The sequence below is a fragment of the Lissotriton vulgaris genome, chromosome 2_1 (genome assembly GCF_964263255.1).
Source record: "Lissotriton vulgaris chromosome 2_1, aLisVul1.2, whole genome shotgun sequence".
Taxonomy (NCBI): domain Eukaryota; kingdom Metazoa; phylum Chordata; class Amphibia; order Caudata; family Salamandridae; genus Lissotriton; species Lissotriton vulgaris.
In genome coordinates this window covers 537897591-537915411 of record NC_141687.1, presented here as the reverse complement: position 1 = coordinate 537915411, position 17821 = coordinate 537897591, and the positions used below count along the sequence as shown (strand labels likewise).

Below are 17821 nucleotides of genomic sequence, written 5' to 3'. Positions count from 1 at the left end.
TTTACAGGGGAGCAAATCTGGGCATCTGCCCTGGTGTGCCTTGAGCACAGTGCATAGGGTTTTACATTTGATGCTAAGATCCAAAGGGCAGTGAATCAAGCCTAATACATCCAAGGGAATCATTGCGGAAACACTGCCCTAATGGACTTGAACGGCTGTCTGTCTACAGTTATTAGTGACAGCAGTAGATTGCATTTGACTTATTTGTTCTCTGTTTAGAGGTTTTGTAAATCACTACCTGCCGCCTTTTGGTTACTTCAGGGCACAGATGTCAAAAATCACAGCTTAAAGCCAAGAACAGATTTTATCAAAACGGATGAGTAACAGTGTTCAATTTGTTCTATTGCAATTCCTTTTCTGTACATACTTGGGATAAACGGAAGCCTAAATAGATGAGTTTTCGGAAGTGTATGGAACCTTTCAATTCAGATACGCTCAGCATAAGGACATTTCACAGTCTTGGGCCCTGTACACCCAGGGACCTTTTCCTTCCTCTGTGTTTAAGCATCTTGAAAGATCATTGATTAATGAAAAGGCACATGAAGAGCATTAACAGCCTTTGTGATAAATGAAGTACTCAATCCATCACCTAGTTTTTGAGCAGTCACGATAAATGCATTAGGAGCAGTTGGACTCTTCTTAACAATCCGGTCAGTCAACATTTTGATACTTGAGCTATAGTTTACAGTTATCTACCAAGCATGTTGTCTTAACGCATTGCATGCTAGCAGGAATGGATTAGATACCAGAGCCAGCCCTATAAAAAAAGCTCAAACTCTGATGAAAGCTGTGACTAGAATGGGGTCCATGGGGGCATGGTTAGGTCACTGGGGAGAATCCTGACCAGACACTAGTCCCCAAGCATGCAGTCCACCAGCTGAATGCCCTAGAGGCAGTCCAGCATGGCTAGTTTCTAAAATTAATGAAACCACCCCCTCAGCCTCAAGGACTGCTCGAAGGCTGGAGATTAAAGGTAAGAGTTATAATCTTTACAGCTCTCCCATGACAATCAAAATGCATTCAAATGATGATCTTTGTGGCACTTCTGTGACATGCTTCTAATGAGAGGCAACACACTAAATATTTACTCACTGATTTCTAACATTCAGACTCCTAACATGCACTTTCGTGTCAAACAACGCTAACATTAGCAATAGTAACGCCTTAACTGAGCTTCCTCTATCTATATGTTCTTAAAATGTTGCCTTTACTGTGACTCAAAACGGATTCTGAGGTGTGCTAAGAGACACATTAATGCAACAACATGATCAGCTGTTTCAACTGTGCTCTCCACACTTAAGGAATTTGCTATCACTGCTACAACCCTTGCACTTCTACTCTCAACCCTATTCCAGCCAGTATGAAGCTAGCACCTGATATTCTATTTCCTTGTAATCTTTTTTAATGTCCCTATATGAAGAACACATTAAATAAACATGTTTTTGTGTTTGTGTTCATTGCGGCTGTAAGCAGGGCATCACATGAAGAACCATTGAATGAAACCATCATAATATCAGATCTGTTGATAAAGAAGGATGGCCTCCATTACTCTCCCATTCCCAGAATCCTAACAAGACAAATTTTTTCCCTCACTCAAGAAGGCATAGGGCATGTAAAGAGGAATGATCTAGCTCCCAAAAGGGTACTTGGCCTTTGGACCCCCCAAACAATCTTTTCAATGGTCAAGCATCTAGAGAAAATTCCCTTCACAGGGCACAACAAAAACTGAAAGGTGTAATGTTTGCTAGTGGTTAGTAAGAGGGGATGAATATATTAAAATTCAATTAACAATTTTACTATAACTGGGGGATGTGTGGCGGGGGCAGGCCCTGCTCCTGTTCTCTGATCTGCAAAAAGAGTATCAACTAGCAGAATCAGAACGATATATGTATATGCAATTCGGGCATGCGCATCGCAGACACACAAAAGAGGGGGAGACCCTTCCCGAATACAGCCCATTAGAAGACAGACTAATTCTAGACCTAATCCCAGAAAAGGCATTGTCTTGCACGTACAGGAAGATTATTAATAGTTCACCAAATCCCCTCACAAAGTTACGGGAGGCATGGGAGACTGACGTAGGTTTACTAAAAGATGATGATTGGATGGAAGCAGTACAGAGCCCCAAAGAAGTCTCGATCAGGGCACGATTCCGACTAGTTCAGTTAAGAATACTACACAGGTCCTATTCCACCAGTACACTTCTGTTCAAGCTGGGTCGCACCCTCACAGAGAACTGCCAGAGGGGCTGTAAGTAGAGGGGCACCTTGTTCCATTTACTCTGGAAATGCCAGATTATACAGCAGTTTTGTAGAAAGGTAACATGAGTAATGACAGAGGTCCTTGGGCTCCGGGTACCAAGGTGGCATGTGCTGTGTATATCCGGGAAGCAGAAATGTTCTAAGTACCAAACAATCTGGCTGCTGGAAGCTGCGATGGTGGCTAAGAGAAATATTACCGGGGCCTGAGGAGCTACACAACCACCAGTGGTGGCACAGTGGAAAATGGATATGGATTTGTGTTGCGCAGCCGAGAAAACAAGCATTTGCAATGCAATAGGTCTCGCATTTGGAAAGTTTGAGCCATTGGTCTTGTAAATGACAATATTTTTATTTATGTGTTGGTTTTTAAATTAGCTAAATTAATAGCTTTGTCATTTACAATGCCAATAGTTATAACTTTCGCAAATGTGACACCTATAGCATTTGTAATGCAAAATGTTTTGTATTTATGTGACTTAGATGTATTGATATTACAAATAACGATGGCTTTTAATTTTTTAAAATAATTAATACTTAAATAAAAGTGATTGTAATTTATAATGGCAATATCTTAAACTTTTGTAAATAACTTTTGTGAAGATTATGTTTGGTGTATTTTATTGTGACGAAAATCCAAGAACAGAAGTGAAATATTAACATATTTTTGTGACATTTGTAATAAAGCTTGAAACATTGAGAGAACATATTTGACCCAGTTGTTGAATTGTTGCACAGATTGATGCTGTGATGGCGCGGAATGATGTTGTGGTGGCGACGAGTGATGCTGTGGCATTCAGTGATGTTTTGGTAGCGCATAGTGATGTTGTGGTGCCCCTGAGTGATGCTGTGGTGACCCTGAGTTATGTTATGTTATGTTATACCGGGGTTTTATATAGCGTGCGGCTACTCGGAAGAGTGTCCCGACGCTTTGAATTGCACACTAATCTCATAACACAACAAGGAAAGTAAATAAAAAACAGAGAGAAGGAAACCTAATAGGGCCAGAAACTAAGAGGTAAAAAGCCAAGTTTTGAGCCCCTTCCTAAAAGCCAACAAGTTAGGAGTGCTGCGCAGGGGCACAGGCAGTTTATTCCACCACTGAGGCGCTAGTAATTTAAAAGAGCGACCTCCGATGCGAGCTCTCTTCACACGAGGAACCGCAGCAAGAAACAAGGCTTCTGACCTGAGCGACCTGGCAGGATGGTAAAAGGTCAGCCTTTTCTGAAGGTATTTTGCTCCGGAGGCGTGCAAGGCTTTGTGTGCCAGAGTAAGAGTCTTAAAAATTATCCGCTTCCGGATAGGAAGCCAGTGTAGAGCCTCCAGGAGGCCCGAGGCTCTGGCACGGCGAGATAGTCCAAAGATGGCACGTGCTGCCGAGTTCTGGACAACCTGTAACCGTTGGAGCAGGTATTCTGGCAGGCCGAGATAGAGGACGTTGGAGTAGTCAATTCTCGAGCCTATAATCGCCTGCACCGTGATCTTCCTGTGTTCCTCCGATAACAGGGGAAGAAACTTGCGTAGCATCCGGAGCAGGCCAAAGCAGGTGCCAGTGAGACCGATTACCTGTGAGCGTAGTGTGAGGCCATTGTCGATCTTAATCCCAAGGTTTTTTGCCACCTGGGACGAACTTGCTGGTGGAAACATGTTCTCAGGCCACCACACTTTCCAGTCCGGGTCCGAACTACACCCAAAAAAGAGGACCTCGGATTTATCCGAGTTGCACTTGAGGCTGTTATGTTGGAACCACTGAAACACAGCCTCAAGGCAACCCTGGATCCTACCTCCATCGAAGTCCGCACCCCTCTCACAGGTGAAGAGGAGCTGGGTGTCATCGGCGTAGGAAACGATCTGAGCCCCGAAAGACTCCGCCAGTGCCGCCAGAGGGGTCATGAAGATGTTAAATAGAGTTGGGCTCAGTACTGAGCCCTGAGGAACTCCGACACCCAATGGCGACATCTCGGCGGAGCAAGCAGAAGCCCAGACCGTTTGTCGACGGCCTGCCAGAAAAGATCGAAACCACTGGAGCACCGTCCCCCGGAGACCAATCTCTGAGAGTCTTTCAAGAAGACCCTCATGGGGGACGGTGTCAAAGGCCGCCGACAGATCTAACATCACCAGCATCGCTCTCCCGTCCGAATCCAGCACCTCCTTTATCGCCTCCGAGACTTCCAGGAGAGCTGTTTCGGTGCTAAGATTGGCGCGGAAACCCGACTGGGTGGGGTGCAGTAGGTCGTGGGACTCCAAGTAATCGGCAAGCACCTTATGCACATGCTTTTCAATGACCTTCGCAAAAGCCGGCAGGAGCGAGATAGGTCTATAATTCGCCAACACCTTCACATCCAGACCAGGCTTTTTAAGCAGGGGAATAATCATTGCCTGCTTCCAGGACTGGGGAACCACACCCTGTGCAAGAGAACAGTTCAACAGGGGGTTCACGAGTGGATTAATGACAGCTGCCATTTTAGCCAGAAATTTTGCGGGGCAGGCATCCCGAGGGGAACCAGATTTAAGCCCAGCCATCAGGTCAAATGAAGCGGTCATCGAGAGAGGAGGAAAAGCTGCCAGGGCCACACCTGCGTTAGGCAGGGTAACAGCGGCATTCTCCACCCGACCGGGCATCTCAGGCTCCAGCACAGGGAAGGAGTCCTGGATCCGTTGGATCTTAGAGGTGAAAAAGTCCGCAATCGCCCTGACCCAAGGCGCAGGAGGGGGGGTCTGAGTTGGTGCCGCGCGTGAAGTTGTAAACTCCCGCACAATGGCGAAAAGCTCCTTACAGGAATTGAAGGCAGCTTCAATTTTTCTCGCGAAATAAGCCTTCTTCTCCGAGAGGATGTTCCGATGATAAGCTTTCGCCAAAGACCTGTAGGCGAGTTTCGCCGTCGCGTCGTATTTCACGCGCCATGCTCTTTCCGCTACCTTGCATTGCCGACGTGAAGCCGCCAATGCTTCCGTAAACCAAGGGGCAGATGCACCTTTTTCGGGTTTGCGGAGGGGTCTCAGAGGAGCAAGATCATTAAGTCTCTCTGAGAGCCAGGCCTGCACTCGCTCCACATCCTCCTCTAAATCCCCCGTTAAAGCACAGGGATGGTCCGCGCAAGACTGTGCCAGCAGTTCCGGAGTAACCCGGTGAAGTGCCCTGAATCCCACGGAAGTCTGCCGGGGGGCGCCGGAAGGCTTCCCAACTTCCGGGAAATAAAATTTCACCAGCCTGTGATCAGACCAAAGCACCTGGATAGGAGCCAGCATCTCTATGGGGGTCGTAGAGAAGGTCAAATCTAGGGTATGTCCCTTCTCATGGGTCGGTCCAACATGATAGGGAACCAGGCCCAGAGGGGCTGTGACATCCAGCATTTTAATCGCATCGGCATCCGTTTCCACGTCCATGTGGACATTAAAGTCCCCGGCAACAATACAATGCTCTGACGTGAGTAACAGGGAAGAGGTCACCGACTGGAACTCTTCAAAAAAAGAGCCCGTGGGCCCTGGCGGCCGATAAACTAGAAGACCCTTCAACGATTGGTGTGGTGAAAGGACAATGGCAAAGGCAAGGGATTCGCAATCCTTAATCGCGTCCGAGGGGATGATGGTACAGGTGGCCATTTTGTTTACTATTAGTGCAACCCCACCTCCACGCCCCTTTGGCCTGTCCTGCCTGAAGATGTTATACTCGGGCGGAATAGCAGTGGCAATATCTGGGTTGGACGCCTCGCCGAGCCACGTCGCACACGAGCACAGTGATGCTGTGGAGGCCGTGAGTGATGCTGTGGAGGCCGTGAGTGATGCTGTGGTGGTGCTGAGCGGTGCTGTAGTGGTGCTGAGTGATGTTGTGGTGGTGCTGAGTGGTGCTGTGGTGGTGCTGAGTGATAATGTGGTGGTGCTGAGTGATGCTGTGGTGGTGCTGAGTGGTGCTGAGGTGGTGCTGAGTAGCGCTGTGGTGGTGCTGAGTGGTGCTGTGGTGGTGCTGAGTGATGCTGTGGTGGTGCTGAGTGGTGCTGTGGTGGTGCTGTGGTCGTGGTGCTGTGGTTGTGCTGGGTGGTGCTGGGTGGTGCTGTGGTGGTGCTGAGTGATAATGTGGTGGTGCTGAGTGATAATGTGGTGGTGCTGAGTGGTGCTGTGGTGTTGCTGAATGATGCTGTGGTGGTGGTGCTGAGTGGTGCTGTGGTGGTGCTGAGTGATAATGTGGTGATGCTGAGTGATAACGTGGTGGTGCTGAGTGATAACGTGGTGGTGCTGAGTGATAACGTGGTGGTGCTGAGTGATAATGTGGTGGTGCTGAGTGGTGCTGTGGTGGTGCTGAGTGATGCTGTGGTGGTGCTGGGTGGTGCTGTAGTGGTGCTGAGTGGTGCTGTGGTGGTGCTGAGTGGTGTTGTGGTGGTGCTGAGTGATAATGTGGTGGTGCTGAGTGATAATGTAGTGGTGCTGCTGAGTGGTGCTGTGGTGGTGTTGAATGATGCTGTGGTGGTGCTGAGTGATGCTGTGGTGGTGCTGAGTGATGCTGGGGTGGCGCTGAGGGATGCTGGGTGGTGCTGTATTTGAAACGTTTATGTTTTGACTTGCACCAAATCATTTGACACATCTGGCTCTGATTCAAACAGCAAGTTACATCGAGCTGAAGCAAAATGTAGGAATCGGGCTGAAAGAATCACATTCTACATAAGTATGTTAAATGCCATCACGTCCTCTCCTACTATCTAGTATATAGCTAAAATGGCACATAGAGAGAACTAATCTAGGGCCAATTTGTAAAGTGGAGAGCAAAACAATGCCAGGTACCGCTTTATTCAAGGTGAAAAGTAAACGTCATATTTCACAAATGTTCTTATATCTTAGCGCAGCCTAAAGGTGTGACTAATAGGTGACTGAGCAGATCTGCACACGTTCGCTGCCTTGAAATACTCAGAGACGAGGAATGTAACTGTTGTTGAGAGTGACAGGCAACACTGCAACTTTCACAAGGACACGCCAAGAAGACCTTTGAGGACTGAAATCAAAACACCGCTGCCGATAACCTAACTGATAGGGCAAGATCCTGCGCCTACCGGTGCATACTTAGTACTGCATGGCAGGCTTGAATGATTTGCCTAGTGCTGTGTCACGTGAAGGAACACAACGTAAAGAGCAATGGTAAGAAAGGTAAGGATTCCCACAACAGAGCAGCATTGTTTTCAACTTGGGAAGGATGATGTGCGATTTCAAATACAACAGTGATCAAATATCGACACCACTCCCCAAGGCGACCTCCAATAATGATGTGAGAATTCTTTTGTCGAGAAATCCACTACTTGTGCTGTTCTCAGACAAAAAGATATATTTAGGGCTCCAAATGAAATTAAGACGTTAGATTCGAACTAGATTTTTTTTTCTTTTTGAATAGTGGAGGACAAGTCAAATCTGAGGTCTTCTGCTTTTGAAGATGAAACACCAGGGGCGCTATAGAGGCCACAGCAGGATGGCCAAACTGTAGTGCAGCTCTGCCGGTTGGAGCCCACAATCTCTAAAATATCACCTCAATTGGCGGTATTAGGAAACTGCATCTTGATAGTGCAATGGACAAGGACTGTAACTGGCCCCAGAGGAGGTGTGTGGGGGTGAGGGTGTGAGGGGTGTGAGGGTGTGAAGGTGAGTGAGGGTGTGTGAGGGTGGGTGAGGGTGTGAGGGTGGGTGAGGGTGTGAGGATGTGTGATGGTGAGGAGGTGTGAGGGTGAGTGAGGGTGTGAGGGTGAGTGAGGGTGTGAGGGTGAGTGAGGGTGTGAGGGTGAGTGAGGGTGAGAGGGTGAGAGGGTGTGAGGCCTGCAGTTTTGGCCTGCAGCTGGCGATAGGCGACAACGTCCAGAAATTAGTTTCACATCACAGGAGGGGGATAAAAGTTTGCAGCATTTAAAAACCAGTGCCTTACATAATGTCATCGACTTTCACTTAAAATAGTCACTTTCAGTGAGAGACGGCCAGATTCCATGTGCATCAAGAGGGCCTGTAAGCTGACATCACAGGGTGTGGATAGAGGAGAGGGTGTAAGCAGGGAGGTAGAGCGAGAGCAGGGAGATGAGAGAAGAGTTGAAGAGAAAGGCAGAGGGGAAAAGAAATGGTATTGAGAGGCGGTCGATGTAAAGCAGAGAAGAGAGAAACAAAGGGGCAATATGTAGGAAAGTGGGGAGGGGGGAGAGAGCGCGTAACAGCGAGAGCATGACTAAAAGTAGAGAAAGGGAGTAGATGGGAGAGACAGGGTCTGAATGTAAAAGAGAGCATGGTGGGGAGGGAGAAAGTCTGGGACAGATCGGTAGAAGAAATGAGGCGAAGTGAGGGCGTGAGCGAGGCTAGAGAGAGTGGTAGGGAGAGACCGGATAAAGAGGCTGCAGAATGGAGGGGTTGGCGGTACAGGAAGGGGGGTAGGGTGAGTACCAGGAGGAAAATAACTGCATGGGCAATCCGGAGTTTATTGCCATTGTGTTTGATATGTTCATGGCTGGAGAGTGTCGCTCCGTGTTTATTTACAGCGCTGCGAAGATGAACCAAACATAGCCGCATAATAAGTTTCTGGCGTTTTGTTTGGGGGGTGGTGGGCGAGCGTTGCCCTCAGACAGGTGGTTCAGTCCCGGAGACCCTTTGATTGGCGCCTCTACCTCAAACCCAGCAAGGAGAGGCCCGGGCTGCCGTGTGTTCACAAGAGCCGATCAGGCCGTGAAGTGTGAAGCAGTGGGCGGGGGATAGTTGAAGAGAAAGGCAGAGGGCAAAAGAAATGGTATTGAGAGGCGGTCAATATAAAGCAGAGAAGAGAGAAACAAAGGGGCAATATGTAGGAAAGAGGGGAGGAGGAGAGAGCGTGTAACAGCGAGAGCCTGAGTAAAAGTAGAGAAAGGGAGTAGGTGGGAGAGACAGGGTCTGAATGAACATCGCAGACAGAAGCTTTTAGGGGCGGGGAGCGGATCCCTTTGAAGCACGGCCTCGCAGCCGTGAAAGAAGTGTGTGTTAATTAGGGGAAGGAGAAGTGAGGGCGAGTGCGCTGGGGAAGCAACAGATGGCTTTAATTTGAAGCCCAGGAGCAAATGGGTTTAAGCACGCTGGGGAAGCCTGTAGGGGAAATGCGCGTGCTTGTGTGGTCACGTGATTCGCGTGAACTGTTGAAAATCCGCTTGAGAGTCTTTTGAGTGCCTTGGAAGAGCCTTTGGTGAGCCTTTGGTTTTAGTAGTGGTTTAGCTGCATTAGACTCACGTATTCATTCCTTGCGGAATGGAATAGGCGAGACCTAAAAATATATGAGAGCAGAGGATGACCCAAAAAATTGGAAATGTTTGACACCAATAGGAAGTATATAGGAACATGTGAGGGAAGTTAGATCACATAGTTAAGGAGAGGGGGTGACTAGGTTTATTTTGGGTGGAGTTCTCTAGAGCCTGGTGCTTTATAAAGAATAATGTACCATAGTCATATCATGCGAGATGTTATGTATGCATTGCTAATCGGGAACGTAATAATGCTGTAAATTAATGCTGAGGTTTATTCAATAAAAATAAGTTTAAAAAAAAAAACAATATTACTATAAGGCAGCCCAATTTAGATTATCCTTTTGGTATGGTTTAAATAGCTCTCCCATTCAGTTTTTCCAATATTTATGCTGTAGCCAAAATATAAAAATAAAAACACCTTCAACAGAACCACAATTATATACCCAAAAACGTTGTGTGTTATAAAAATTACCATTTGGCAGCTGTAAGCTGCATTTCAATAGGCTTATCTCGTTGCAACATCTTTGCAAAGATCTGGGGTAACAGTTCGCCATCAACCAAAACTGTAAAAAACAGCAAGAGAAAAACACAGCAATCAACTCTTTGAAGAATAATCATTCACAAAAGAATTAGGAGGCGTTGAGAAAGAAAACTTTGCTCACCATTCACCAAGGTCATGGATACCTGTGGATTCTCGAAAGCGAACACGGAAAAGCATTTAAGTGCTTGCATTCGGACCTGTAAAAGAAAATACGATACCTCAACAGGTTTATAAATCGAATGTCAACCTGGTAGCTCTTTACAGGTTTTCTAACTACCCTGTTTTTTGCAAAGCAAATATTTTTCCATCTGTACATTGAACATTTTTTTATAATGTCCCCATGGGAAATCATGTTAGAAATATTTAAAATGGCACCATCTTGCCTCGTATTCAAGGCACTTAATTCCCAAAGCAGAGAAGCAATGGAAGAAACAAACTGAAGAATAGGAAAGTATGTTCCAAAGCAATCTAGCCATTTCAGAGTTGAGGCAAGGCAACAAAATGGGCAAAAGATATATACTTCAACATAATTCATCATAATCACATACATAAGACATCACCTCTTTTCAAAGACATTTAACTCAAACTCAAGATACCAGGAGCAGCTATTCGTATTCACATTTTTATTTACAGCATTCCTGAATTCTGTACAATTACATATAATCAACCAATCCATACTTGTTTATTTCTGAAATTAGTCATCCACAAAATTGTTGGACAACTCAATAAAATAAAGCACAAAGACTAGAATAATCAGATCATTAAAAACATGTCTTCAATACATCGATCGTCAGCCTTGTGGTAAACATCAGCAGAATCCCATGAAATAATGTAACCATATTGCACAGTTACCGGCTATATGTATCATCATATAAAAGAGAGATATATATACACATGCACACACACATACATATATACGCACACACATATACTATACACACACACATACATACACACACACACACATACGTATATATACATATATGCACACACATATATATACATATACGCACACATTTATATATATATATATATACGCACACATTTATTTATATATATACGCACATATATATATACGCACACACATATATATGCACACATATATACATATACACACACATACATATACACCCACATACATACATATATGCACACATACATACATATATGCACACATACATACACACACAGATGTATAAATACATACACGCGCACAAACTTATATACACATATACGCCCACAGATACATATATATATATATACGCACACACATACATATATATATATAAGCATATGCACGCGCACACACCCATATATGTACATATACGCGCGCACACACATATATACATATACGCATACATGTATATACATATACGCACACATATATACATATACGCACATATATACATATACACACATATATACATACATATACACGCGTATATACATATACACACATATATACACATACACACACATATATTCATATACACACATTTACATATACACACATTTACATACACACACATACATATATACATATACACACACATATACATATACAGACACATACATATATATACATATACACACACACACACACGTACACGTACATATACACACACGTACATATACACACACATACATAAACACATACATATATACACACACATACCTACATACAAACACAAATATATATACACACACACATATATATATATATATATACACACATATACACACATACATATATATACACAAACATATACACAACCACGTATATACACACGTATATACACACACACGTATATATACACACGTATATACACACACATATATACACACACGTATATACACACACATGTATATACACACACGTGTATATACACACACGTGTACACACACACACATATATATATATATATATATATATATATACATTTTATATATTCATATACACGTGTGTGCATATTTTCATTGAAAAAAAACAAAGGTTACAGGGACATTATAGTTAGACTCAAATTTGACTTGTACAAAAAGAATGAAATTCAGCAGTTATGAGCTATCTATAACTTACACCCGCAATGCAATCCTTATGACCCCACATATTACATCACTCATGACATGGTAGGTGACATCGCTGATGACATCATCGAATGAGTGTAAATGTTTTTAAGAGTTCATGTGTGTTAAACATATATACAAAGGTATTAGAAAAGTTAAGTAGTATACTAGGTGTACTACTACTGAGTGATACTATTTCTAATATATATTATTTGAGTGGCTGTGCGACTGTATGTATCCTTGTGCGTATGGGTGTGTGAGTTTCTGTATGGGTTTATATGTGGGTGTGTGAGTAGTTGTGTGGGTGAGATGATGTGTGAGTGGCTGTATTGGTGAGTGAGTGGGTGGGTGAGTCAGTGGCTCTACGGGTGAGTGAGTGGCAGTGTTAGTGGCGCTATAGGTGGGTAACGGTGAGTAGTGACTGTATGGGTGAGCCAGTAGGTGTCTAAATGGCTGTGTGAGTGAGTGATGAGTGTGTTAGTGGCTGCTTGAGTAGAATGTTTGGTTAAGTGAGTGGGTGTTTGGGTGGCTGTATTGGAGATAGTGTCTGTGTAAATGGCTGCATGGGTGAGTGAGCAGATGTGTGCATGTTTGTATGTGTGTGTGAATGGGTAAGTAATTGTGTGGGTGTTAGAGTCGGTGACCTCTTGTATGGGTGAGTGAGTGGCTGTGTTGAGAGGCTGTATGGATGTGGGGGTGTCAGTGACTGTATAGGTGAGTAAATGGGTGTGTGAGCAGCTGTATGGATAAGTGTGAGGCTGAGTGTGTGGCTGTGCGAGTGGCTGTATGAGTGAGTGACTGCATGAGTAGCTTTATGGGTGAGTGAATGGTTGTGTGAGTGACTGTACGAGTGAGTGAATGGGTGGGTGAGTGGCTCTATTGGCAAGTGAGTGGGTTTGAGAGTAGTGATATGGTTCTGTGAATGGGCATGTGAGTAGTTGTGTGGGTGTGCGAGTGGGAATACTAGAGGTTGTGTGGGGGTGTGAGTGGTTCTGTAGATGACATCATCAGTGATGTCATTTGAGAGCCGTCAGTGATGTCACCGACCATGTCATGAGCGATGTAATCTGTGAATTTATAAGCGGTGCACTGCGGGGCGCAAGTTATAGCTAGATATGTGTAAATCTGAACCTAACTATAACATCCCTGTAACCTTAGTTTTTTTTCTGTGAATTTCTAAGGTTTTTTTAATTCTATTTACTAACTATAATTTCCCTGTAACCTTTGTATTTTTAAGTGAATTTCTAAGTTCTTAACTAGTAAAAGGGGTGGGTCTCCTGGCCAGCTCTATGAGAATCCTGCTATGTCGGACTTACTGGTGATAACAGGAGGGAGGTAACAGGAGGGCTTCTGGGCCCCCAAGACCCCTCAGCATCCATGTGGACTTAATTCCCCAACAGCAGTGCACCAGTAAGCGCGTTTGCAGGGTTGTGGAGAAAGGGGTCATGGCCTCTGTAGACCTATCAGCAATTCCACTGTGGGGCTTACTGGAAGTAACAGGAGGGCTTGTTGGCCCCCAAGGACCCTCAGCATCCAAGGGGATTTTATCCCCCCACCAGCAGTGTCCAGGAGGTGTGTTTGCAGAGTGATGTAGAAAGGGGGTGTGGCCCCCAATAACCTCTCAGAAATCCTGCTGTACTGGACTTGCTGGAGGTAACAGGAGTGCTTGCTGGCCCCCGCTGAAACTCTGGAGACAAGGGGACTTCATCCCTCAACCAGCACTGCACCAGTAGGCGCGTTTGCAGAGAGGTGAAGAAAGGGGGCATGACCTCCGGCAACTTGACAGTCATTTTCTTTTTTTATTATTCTTTTTTTTTATTTGTTCGGGTGGGGGTTTTCCCTGTTCCAATTTCGGCCCCGGGGACAGGCCGATTTTGAATGGGGCAGAGAGTCCATGTGGCCCCACTCCCTGGGCCAATTGTGGCCCCAGGGACCCCATCCCCCAGGCCGATTTTGAATGGGCGAGGGAGGCCGCAGTTTGATATGGCTTGGCAGGCGCCAAGAGAACTAGGGGTTCAGAGTGTTTCTATCTTGCCTTCTTTTCCTTTTTTTAGGTTTTTTTCCTGTGACTCGGTTCAACTGAGTCACAAGATTGTTCATAACACTGCCTAGTTTGAAGTGTTGGCAGCCAATCAGATCTCAGCACAAGATCTCAGGAGGGGTTGCGGATCTTCCACGTCCCCAGTTGTATATCTGAAAAACCTTTAAATAACTCTGCAACTATTGAACAGATTGACATCATTTAACAAAAAGGGTGCTTTCTTGACCAACAACTACCTTTCTGCCAAATGTGGTGTAATTCCCTTCAGCAGTTCGGGTTGTAGCTGTGTCTTAAGTTTCCTATAGATATTAACATGGGAATTTTTTTGGGGGGGGGGGGGGCCTTTTTTCCTCAGCCTCCGCTTAACGGATCACCCCAAAAGTTTCAACACAGCAGGTGCAGGGAGTGTTAAACTAGTTTTGAAAATTTCATGAGGATTTGTCAAACAACGCTAAAGTTATTGGCAGCTGAAAAAACGTTCTTCCTATGGAAACTACATCCTAATTATAGTTACCTACCTACTGGCAACCGCTGGGGTGGGAGGGGTACTGGGGGGGTTCTTTGCTCACCAAATGCAGACCTCTCAAACACGTTCGTAAATTGCACAAACATTTGCCACTATTTGCATCTTGTCACTGTGATACAGATGACATACTTTATTAAATTAAGCTATCAAATAGGATATTAATCTTAGCTGTGGCTGGAACCTTTAAAGTTAAAAACTGGGTACACTGCAGGAGAGCGTTCATACAAATATTTGCAGCTTGTGCCGTAGTTAAGGAAATAAGGTGTGTAATATAGGACTTTAAGCTGCTTATAACCAACCTGGATGTTAATCAGAAATTAGCATTTTTGACAGAAAAGCTTGGCTTTAAAGGGTTACATAAACAAATTATTGTATACAGTCCATTAAAGAGTAGCTTACGTACTTCCAATTGTAAACAAAGTCCTGTAGTAAATCAAAGGTTTCACTCTTACAATCCTTCTTCCACCTACATATAATAACAGAGGCTGAAATGTTTGCAAGAATCCATATGACCTGAGGTTTGGATGGATTAAATGGCACTGTGTGCTGACTGAGGAAACCCCACTATGGACTGGAAACATACAGACATAAAGCAAAATTGGAAGGCTGTCAGCCTGGGACATTATTGGAATCTCTAAACTTGGTGATGTTTGTGAGGGTAGCGCAACCTGCACATTTCAACAACTTAAGGATACGACGGAATGCGCACACCGCAATGTTACGGCTACTTACAGATACACCATCCACTATAGAAAAGCCGGGGAAACCTGCAGACTCTTCCAAATCACAGTTCCATAGAGGCATACATCACAACGACTCAGCTGAGGGAAAAGGGTATTTCAAAGAAGTCCTGTACACTAGTGAACAATACCCAGGATCCCCTGATAGCCCCGAGGGTGTGATGGAAACGGGATGTGGAGACCCTGTAGGTAGAGGACGGGGTAGAAGCTTTGAAATATGTAAATAAATATAGGGATTGCCTAGAGAAACATAAAAAAGTTTGAGGTGAATGAAATACCTATTCTACAAATCATAACATGACTGTCTCGTTATTAACATAAATCATGAATATGTGAGGCAATTTGGTGGCGGTGCTCGATACGTCACTCAAATCTCTATGTTCCCATACTTGGTAAATGTTTTCTATAATGAAAAACTTAATAAAGAGTTTGAAAAATAAAAAAAAGAGCGTGTGGTTTGAGAAAACCTCTTCCTAAAAAGAAGGCAAATATGAGCTTTGACTATAAGCTCTACCAGAAAACGTCTGGGATGGATACGCAATTTGAAGAACAGAGCACGTTGACTGTTTAGTCTTAACCATGTTTCCACTGGATGCTGGGGATTAAGAAATCCTGAAAAAAATAATTTATGTGTATTCCGTTCTGTATTTTATACCCTGATGATTAAGGCACTTGTATTTTTATGTGCATTGTTTTGTCCACTCGCTTGTTTTCCCATGCGCTGCACCATCAATCGTAGCACTTACTTAAGAAATGGCCTTTAACTTTGTTCATGCACAAAATAGTTAAATTAATCAACATACTGACTTTTAGCACATTGGTTGTGACAAGAGGACATTCAAATGGGATAGCCCCTGTAGAAGAATCGAACGTTTTTCTAAGTGATTTCTTATGGAACAATATTTTGTATTTATGTGTCCATGAGATCTCTAGGAGGCGCACAGTCTGCCCCGGCCACTGGACTATATCTGCCCTAGATCAAATGTGAAATTGATGTATGTGCTACGATAAAAATAAGTTACCAGAGTAAGACTGTAATCTGATGATACAATGTGTATATGGCAGTAATGCAACTGATATCGTTTTTTTCTTGCTTACTAATAAAATACTACATAAATACTTAACGTCCTTTATTCTGGATCAGCTTTTGTAAAGAGATTCTGTGGATAGCTGCCAACACTGCGCCTCAAAGACACCAAGAATAGGCAAACTGCGTTTATAAACCCAGTCTAATGATGTTCTTCTTCAGTGAGTAACTTACAGTTTTCAACTTCCAGCTTTATTCCAACATTGCTCCTGCTAGCACAGCGGTTGTGTTAAAGGCACAGCAGATACATATCACTGAGAGCAGTGTGGAGAAATTTGCTCAGTAGATCCTCCCTCTTGTTTGGTGAAATTGTGAAGACCATAATGGAAAAAGACAAATTCCTTTAAGTCTAATAAAGGCCAAGTGGGACATTTCCAATACTCTAAGATGATACCATCACTTAATGTGGAATAAGTGAATTGCTTTCTCTTCAGTGGTGGCACTAACCACAAACCCAAATGGAAGCAGGAGCACTCTTTCACAGAGTAACAAAAAGAGCAGCAGCTTATCAATTCCTGCCCCAGGGTCTGCTGAGCTCGTCATAACCATGCCCGTTTTTCAGAACGCTCAGCACAGCGGGGGAATTAGCCCCGCATGTGAGCTCGTCATAAGCATAGCGCAACCGTGCCTCATTACAAGCTGAGCTCGTCATGAGCACGGGAGGGGTTAAGGAAGCTTTCAATAAGACATTTTAACCTGACCATTGCTTGATCAGCTCTCCTTTATGATTTGAGCTCTTAAAAACCACCTGGTGACAGAAAGCTACAAAAGGAAAATGCTATTTATCAGTATGCATCTGTTCTTCGCATGTAGAGGTGTAGATCCACATACTTTTGCATGGATCGCCTCTGATGTTGGGCTTGGATGTTTGCACTTTGTTATTGTAGAAGTCTTTGTAGTCACAAGATAGGCCACTCCTCCTTAGGTTAGTAGTGCGCATGGGCATCAACTCCATCTTCAGATTGTTTTCGCCAAAAAGGGCGATGATGGAGTTAGTTAGAACTAGAAAAGATGTCCATGTGTAATGTATCTAAGTAAGTTAGTACTGCAACACATAGGTGTCCGGAGAGGCAGGTGGGCGTATGCCAATCTACAGCTCTACATGCCAAGAACAGATGCATATTGGTAAGAAGCATTTTCCGTTCAAGGCATATGAGCTGTAGATCGCATACTTTTACATAGACTATACAGCAGTTACCCTGTTAGCGGTGGCTACCTGTATGTGTTGCAGTAGTTTGAAAAAGTGTTCTTAGTACAGCCTGGCCCACACTAGCTTGTTGTTTTGCCTGCACATCTACACAGTAGTGTTTTGTGAAAGTGCGTGGTGTAGACCATGTT

At 44.3% G+C, this 17821-nt stretch overlaps 1 protein-coding gene across 12 annotated transcripts in view; it reads right to left on the bottom strand.

Moving 5' to 3' along the window:
* ARMC8 (armadillo repeat containing 8) overlaps positions 1-17821 on the bottom strand; it is a 702262-nt gene that overhangs the window by 451285 nt on the left and 233156 nt on the right. For all 12 annotated transcript variants that reach the window (XM_086955494.1, XM_086955495.1, XM_086955496.1 and 9 more), the window contains exons 8-9: positions 10147-10222; positions 9957-10047 (exon numbers count right to left, since the gene is read on the bottom strand). In XM_086955494.1, coding sequence (XP_086811620.1) covers positions 9957-10047; positions 10147-10222 — 167 coding nt within the window. The remainder of the gene's footprint in view (positions 1-9956; positions 10048-10146; positions 10223-17821) is intronic.